This window comes from Phaseolus vulgaris, chromosome 3, assembly GCF_000499845.2.
Source record: "Phaseolus vulgaris cultivar G19833 chromosome 3, P. vulgaris v2.0, whole genome shotgun sequence".
NCBI lineage: Eukaryota > Viridiplantae > Streptophyta > Magnoliopsida > Fabales > Fabaceae > Phaseolus > Phaseolus vulgaris.
Genome location: NC_023757.2, coordinates 38,248,950 through 38,255,981, shown reverse-complemented (window position 1 = coordinate 38,255,981; position 7,032 = coordinate 38,248,950). Strand labels below are relative to the sequence as shown.

At 33.2% G+C, this 7,032-nt stretch overlaps 1 protein-coding gene across 5 annotated transcripts; it reads right to left on the bottom strand.

Annotated features, from left to right (window-relative positions):
- Nucleotides 1–2,536: 2,536 nt before the first annotated feature.
- On the bottom strand, nt 2,537–6,374 carry LOC137807518 (F-box/kelch-repeat protein At1g55270-like). 5 transcript variants are annotated; one of them, XM_068608199.1, is made up of 4 exons: nt 6,201–6,374; nt 6,036–6,082; nt 5,572–5,905; nt 2,537–4,444 (listed from the first exon to the last, which is right to left on the bottom strand). In XM_068608199.1, exons 3-4 carry the CDS (start codon nt 5,596–5,598, stop codon nt 3,185–3,187), a joined length of 1,287 nt encoding a protein of 428 aa, XP_068464300.1. In that variant the 5' UTR covers nt 5,599–5,905; nt 6,036–6,082; nt 6,201–6,374; the 3' UTR covers nt 2,537–3,184. The 5 variants fall into 5 exon arrangements, with proteins under 5 accessions (XP_068464300.1, XP_068464301.1, XP_068464302.1 ...); XM_068608200.1 differs by having other exon boundaries at nt 6,232–6,347; XM_068608201.1 differs by lacking the exon at nt 5,572–5,905.
- Nucleotides 6,375–7,032: the final 658 nt, after the last annotated feature.

Here is a 7,032-nt window from a genome sequence, read left to right as displayed (position 1 = left end):
TTTTGAATTAAATTTATATAATAAATATATTATATTGCAACATAGTCTATCTGTTGTCATGATCATGCCTGATTCTTTTACATGTTTTGGTCAATTTGATTTTTAGCTTTATTATTTTCAATTATCATTTTTACATCTAATTTTTATTTCATCTAACTATTTTCATTTCCTATTTAATGCGTTGTGCTTTATAATAACAATTGTGATTTTACAAAAAATAAATAATTATTGTTGTTTTATTTTTAAAAATTATAATTCAATTTTTTTTATTTAAATATTTTTCATACATTACACTGTTAAAGTACTAGTTTGACAACAAATCAACTACTATTTTACTATAGAAGCAAACATAGACACTTTCTAAGGAAACAAATAAGCAAAGATAAATTAAAATTGGTATATTACTGTAATGAAGATTTGGTGATAAATGTCTTTACTAAATTATTTAGACAAGAGAATTTTGAAAATTTGATAAATTTGTTAGGAATGAAGTTTGTTGAATATTTTTGAATTAAAAGGGAGTCTTTGTAAAGTCATTTGTTCTACTGAGATATAAAAAAAAATATTACATCGTTACAATATTTTATATAAACAGTTCTATTAATACATCTTTTAATATGCTAAATGACAAAATCTCTGGATATGTTCTTTTTGTGTTTAATTTCTTCTTAACAAAAATAAAAACACTTATACGATCCACTAAATCCCAAAAATTCTTGTAGTTAGTCTCAAATAATGGTTTTAACCCATGATTCCAAAAATCAACCCTAGTCCACTTTTAAAATAAGTCCTTTTTTTTTTATTAATATACTTAATGAATAAGTTGAAAAAGCTTAAGCTCTCAAAGAGGATTTGACCCACGACAACATTAAAAATCAAATTGTAGTAAAAAAAATTCGGTAAAAAAAATACAATTTATTTACTAAAAATGTTACATCTAAAATGTAAAAAATTAAGTTTTTCTTCTTAAACTAGACTATAATTTTATGTTTGTATAGGTTTATGTGATCTGTATACGTTTTTATTTATATAAATTATTGTGTACAAAATTTAGGGTTTAACTATAACATTTATTTAATTACATTTACATAATATATTTTTTCTTTAATTATAAACATAACTTACACAGTCATTAAAAAAATATTTATAAACGACTTTGATAATAAGTGTTGTTTATAATTACAATATGGTTTATTTTTAAAATAACTGATTTTCACGCGGCATGATTTATTTTTTAAACATATATGTAATAATAAATTTTCTATTTTAATTAACTTGGTTCGAGATTTACTTATTTGAATTTGTAAAATAATTTTTCTATTAAGTGAGTATTATCTTAAATTCTTAATGTAAACTTTTATTAAACACCAAAATGTTCTGTCAAAACTGGAAAGAGTTAAAAGTAATTTTGTACTATTAATGGTTTACAAAGGAGTTAAGAATTTTCCCTTAGTTAATACTGAAAATTAAATATTTTTGTTGTTGTTGTAGATGCTATAGTAATTTTATATCAATTAACTATTTATCTTTCCTATTTATTGATATTATCATAAATTTATTTAGATAAAACATATTTGCATCCTTAATTAATTTAGTATTATGTTATATCAACTTTCTGATATAATAAAACATATTTTGACCAGGATACAGTAAATATAATAAATATAAATGCATTTATTTTTTAATGAAATAAATGTAAAATTTCTTTATTAACTATAAAATACATTTTAGTTTATAATGGTTATACTAATTTAACTTCGTAACTTTATTTAATATTATTATTTTTCTTTTTATGTTTATGTTTTTTTTCCTTGTATAAATATTTTTGTTCTGAGATTCATAATTAAGTTATGCTGAACTAGAATTTCAATGATAATAATTTAAAACAAATTGTAATTTTTTCAAGCAAAATATTATTTTTTTCATTTGTATTAATTTTTGTAGTAATTATTATTTGGAACTCTCATTTTAAATTAGACTCTTTCCTTTAGAAAAACTCGACTCACGTGTTAAAACTTTTGTAGACATTGACAGCAGAGTTACCTAATTGACATGTCTAATTTTATAAACTATTTAGGAACGCTGTAATAAAAAGGGTTAATTACTTCTATTTTTAAAAACACTGTATCCACCTTTTATTTTTTCTCCACCCTTCTATATTTATGTTTATAGGCTCTTCCACTTTTTTTATTCTTTTCTTTTTTAATGCTGATACAGCCAACCTGACAGACAAGCCAAGGTTCGTAATGATGACGAAAAAAGTACACAGAATTGTTATTTCATTTTTTGGGCAATAATTGCATTTAACTTTTGTGTTTATATTAGCAGTACTCTAAAACATGGGCACAAAAATTATACCATCATGGAGACGTTACAATGGGGATAGTTTCTGAGATATATTTGCTCCTAGCATTTGGTCTTGCTACAAAGGTTTCTGACTTTGACAATATACACCACATCTCAGGTCTAGATTGCATTTTATAACATGGTTATAGTTTTAAACAAAAAATCATGTTAAAAAACTACCTAACAATAATTTTTCCAAACAAGACAATTCTAAACGTTTGCACTCAGGAGTGCAAACTTTAATTGAAAAAGGCTAGTAGTGTTTCATCACAATACAAAACTTAGATGCAACCCAAAAATCTTTTCACCCGTAAACTTGACTCCACTTCTGCTCATATATAAACACGTTATGCAAAGAGTTGCTTGTCAGTTGGGTGTCACTGTAGAAAATGAGGGTGAAAAATTCATAGATGTGTTTTTATATGAAATTACATTTAAAAATAATTCTTGAATTTTTCACCCTCAATTTCTTAAGAATACAAACTGACTCTAAGCATTATTCATCTCCCCGTCGAACACGCCAGTCATACAATGGTTGCAGCAACACAAAAGACAAGCTAATGATAAACCATGTGATCTGGTAAGCAACCTACTCAATTTTTCAAAATGTAACAGCTTTGTATCAATATCTGTAACTCTATGATTAGTCAAACATCTCATCTATGTTCCACCTCTTGTGATGAGCATGATGTCAAGGGTTGGAGATGAAACAAAATAATAGACTGCACCATGGTGTTCCGGCAAGATTTGACCCAGCTTCTCACGAACATATTCCACATGATGAGATACTTTAACTGATTACCAAAGCTCATTGTGATTTTTTAGAGCTATACAACCTCTAAGCTTGAAGAACCTGACAGTGAACTATGTGACTTTTGAGTCGGTTTCTCCCAGCAAGGCTAGACCACAGATTTGTGACCAATGTCTTGAACTGTCCTTTCCCAGCAATAGTTTCCCATAACTGTTCGGCGGAGGATCCTTTCAAATCTTCAAGTTTTGAAACATCAACCAGAGAAATGCTCATATTATTCCGGATGATACAGAGTTTCCCATTCAGGGGAACAAGAGCCGCAGCCTCCAAAGCCCGCGAGCTCCCCAAATGCATTTTACTGTCAATATGCTTGCTCCATGAATCAGTTACCTCATCATAAACCCTAACTTTGCAGCCATCCTTGCAGTCCAAGGCATAGAGCTTTCCATTCAGGGTAGTGCTAGGGTTCCTCCAGCCAGAAACCATTCCATCATAAATCGGGTACCAGCTATCATTCTCCGGCTGGTAGACCTCACTCAGAACCTGCTGATGAGGACCAAGTCCCTTGAGGAACCACTTCCCATCATAGACAACTCCAATGAAAGGCACCATTGCAGTGCTCATATCGGAAACAAATGACCACCTATTCTTGTTGGGATCATACACTTCAGCTGATCTCAAGGATCGGTGCACACCCTCATTCTCCCCACCAGCTACATACAGGCAATTGTTTATGACACAGGAGCCAAAGAAGTGCCGCCTTCGAAGCATATCTGGGGCACGGTGCCATTTATTTGTCCTAGCACTATAAAATATGACTCGTCTCATGGATCCCTTTAGTGGGTCTTTCCCACCAAACAAGTACAGGTGACAGCCATTGAGAACGGCACAGCCAAAACCAAGAGCTCCAGAATATTCCCTTGGAACAGGTGGAAGGGGCTGCCACAGTTGGTACACAGGATCAAAGGCATGCCATGAGATTTTCGCGTCTCTGTCCCTCTTAATAACGTATATCCACTCTTCTGCAATTCCGAGACTCTTGCGGAGAGAGTAAAAGAAGTTACCAACCAAAAGACGATACCATCTTTTGCAGACTAGCCGAAGTTTCCGATGTTCAACGCGGGGGACACGAATTAGGCAAGCAATAGCTAGGTCATCAGGGAGTCCTGGAAGTAGTGGGGATTGATTGCGGCTTCTGTCACCACGTGCTGGCTTGTTTCTAGTTGGGTGAATAGATGGTTTAATGTCAGGCCGAAGACAGAGCTTTGTTCCAGGGACATACCTCTTTGCTCCAGCAACAGTTTTTAGGCCTGTATCTACTCTGCATAGACATGCAGTTGTATCGACCTACATAAACACATTGGAAAAAGAAAAATTGTTTATCTACATTTAAAATGAAATCATATTTCTTTTTATTTATGTAGTATGATAAGTTATGAAATCAAACATGACAAATTGATGTCTCTCAGCACATAATACGGATAATACTCCGAGATAGCACCTTGTTTACTAATGAGTAATAACTTAAACATTAATCAGTGAGAGTAATCTTTCAGGCTCAGATAAAGTCATATGTAAACATAAGCTAATCACCAGTTTCTAAATCATGAGAAATAATTTAAAGCTTTATGGTATTTTGATGAATATTGAACTGCAAGAGTTGACACAATTTTGACAAGGCATTTGAATGTCTTCTGTAATCAAACCTTCATTAAGTCCAGGGAAATTTCAAATCTCAAGCCTCAGAAATATTTGGCCCGTGTTAGAGAAAGCAATTTAATCCATTAGTTTTGCATCCAACAATCCCCACATTTCTGAATGTACAACACGCTTAACTATTTAGGAAAAAACACAAGTGGTGTCACATTACTGAGAATCTAGCAGAGAGATTATACAAAATATTATACCTATCTAAATATCCGTATTACAGCATTTAAATACAAGAGTTTCTCATCTCTCATAACCCAAAAGCCTGCAGCAACATTTCAGCGTTTCAAGGAAAATTACACACAGAAATTTCGCAGAGGTTAAAATGCAACATATAGAAGATGGAAGGGTAAAAGGAGAAATGTTCAGTAAGTAATGTCATGCAACACAACAAGAGCAGAGCTCCTTCAAACCACCCGAATCTCCAAGCATCGATTCCAAAAGTCTTCCTTCATCCCCACAACACTCTAAAAAGAGGTCTTTCTCGAAGCTTCCTTTTCGACAAACATTTTTAAAGCTTTTTTGAAACAACATATTAGGGCAAGGCAAACATCAGCAATTAGATCAGTAACATGGACACAGAAAGACCAAACTCAGATGGTCTAAATATCAAGAGTTACAATACTTTCCAAAGAAATGACCATACAAAAATGGGAACTCAAACCAACCTAGTATTGATTTACCTCATAACCTAAACATGAAAATGACATATAAACTAGAAAAGAAAAGAAAAATTCGGGATGAGAAAAAGCGTATAAATCAATTACCAAAGGAGGCTGAATAACTCTGTCCATCTTACTGGGCTTCAAATTCACCTCTTCCGACAAAGATAACTCTACAACCAGCACCACTAAAAATCGATCTTTATCCCTCAAACTCCACACCCAACACGAAATTCGAGAGAATCCAGTCCCATAAACCCCTTCTAGTTCCCTCCCAGTTCAATTTAACTTCCAAGAAAATTGAAACTTCAGAAGAAAACTTGAAGCACGTTCTCTCACAACAACGAGGCAAGTGTGGAGGAACCAAATCAATCACAAAGGGTGATCAAGGAGACCCATGTGGAATACGAGAAGCTCCATATCGAAAATTGCCAAGAATCTAGTCAAATCAAATGCCCTAAATCTTATCTGGTGAGTCTAAAGAGAGGAAAACCTAAATGCGAGACAGCGCGAAATTGGGGGCAAAGGGGAAGCACTGAAAGAGGAAAAGAGACCCCTTTGGTTCTTACCATCAAACTTCAGTGGAGTTTAGGGCCCATCTCCTCAACGGCACAACCTACCAAGCATAAGAGTGTGTTCAGCAAGAGAACTAGAGAAGGGAAGGTAAGACTTTAGAGGGAGAGAGCAAATTGAAATAGATTTTTTTTTTTGGAGAAAAGGAAGCAAAGCAAAACCATTAAAGCAGGAGAGAAGGAATGATGACACCTTGGTGGTTGTCCATTGGAGAATTGGAGAAAAGAGGAACATTTGACAACTTGGGTTGGAAGATAGCTTTTGTTTTGTTTGTTTGTTTCTTTGGAGACTAGGGGGATTTTGGTTTGGGAATGGGAAAGTCAAAACTCCAAATCAAATACAATACAATCCATACAATACAAATACCACAACTACTCCTTGTTACTGTTGAGTTGAAGATTGAAATATGCAAACACAACAAAGGCAGACAAAGATTCAGAACAAAATAACATGGGCCCACCTCTGCAGAAAAAAAAGAAAAAAGAAAAACACTCCACCAACTATATATTTAATAATGTAGTGTAAGATATGTTGCAGGGGGTGTGTTTTGTTTGTTTGACCCACTGCACTGCATCGGCATCATCATCACACACGCATCATGGTAACTATTCCCACTCTACCAAGGGTAATTTGGTAGTTCCGCTGGCTGGGAGGTGGTGGGTGTCCTATCATCCTTTGCATATGATTAGAAACGGGCCATGCTAGAGGGTTTACCGCTGAGTTACCAACTACTTACTTACATTCCTCCTTTTTCCTCCTTCCTGCACTCAAAATTATTCTGATTCTGATTGGATTATCATAACTAGTCTAGCTACACACGCTTTTGCAGTTTTATTTATCTTTTTCTATACGTATAATTAGTTCAATTCCATTTTAGTTAATAACTGTGTTTAATCTATCTTTACACAATGTAAAAAAATAAGTTAATTACAGTGCAAGTAGAAGATATTCTGCTATTTTACTGATCAGAAAATTGACTGTCACATCTAGATA

Coding starts and splice junctions, on each gene's coding strand:
- LOC137807518 (XM_068608199.1), bottom strand. CDS start 5,598: ATGGACAGAGTTATTCAGCCTCCTTTG. Junction 4,445..5,571: donor GAGTTATTCAGCCTCCTTTG/GTAATTGATTTA, acceptor GTGTTTATGTAG/GTCGATACAACTGCATGTCT.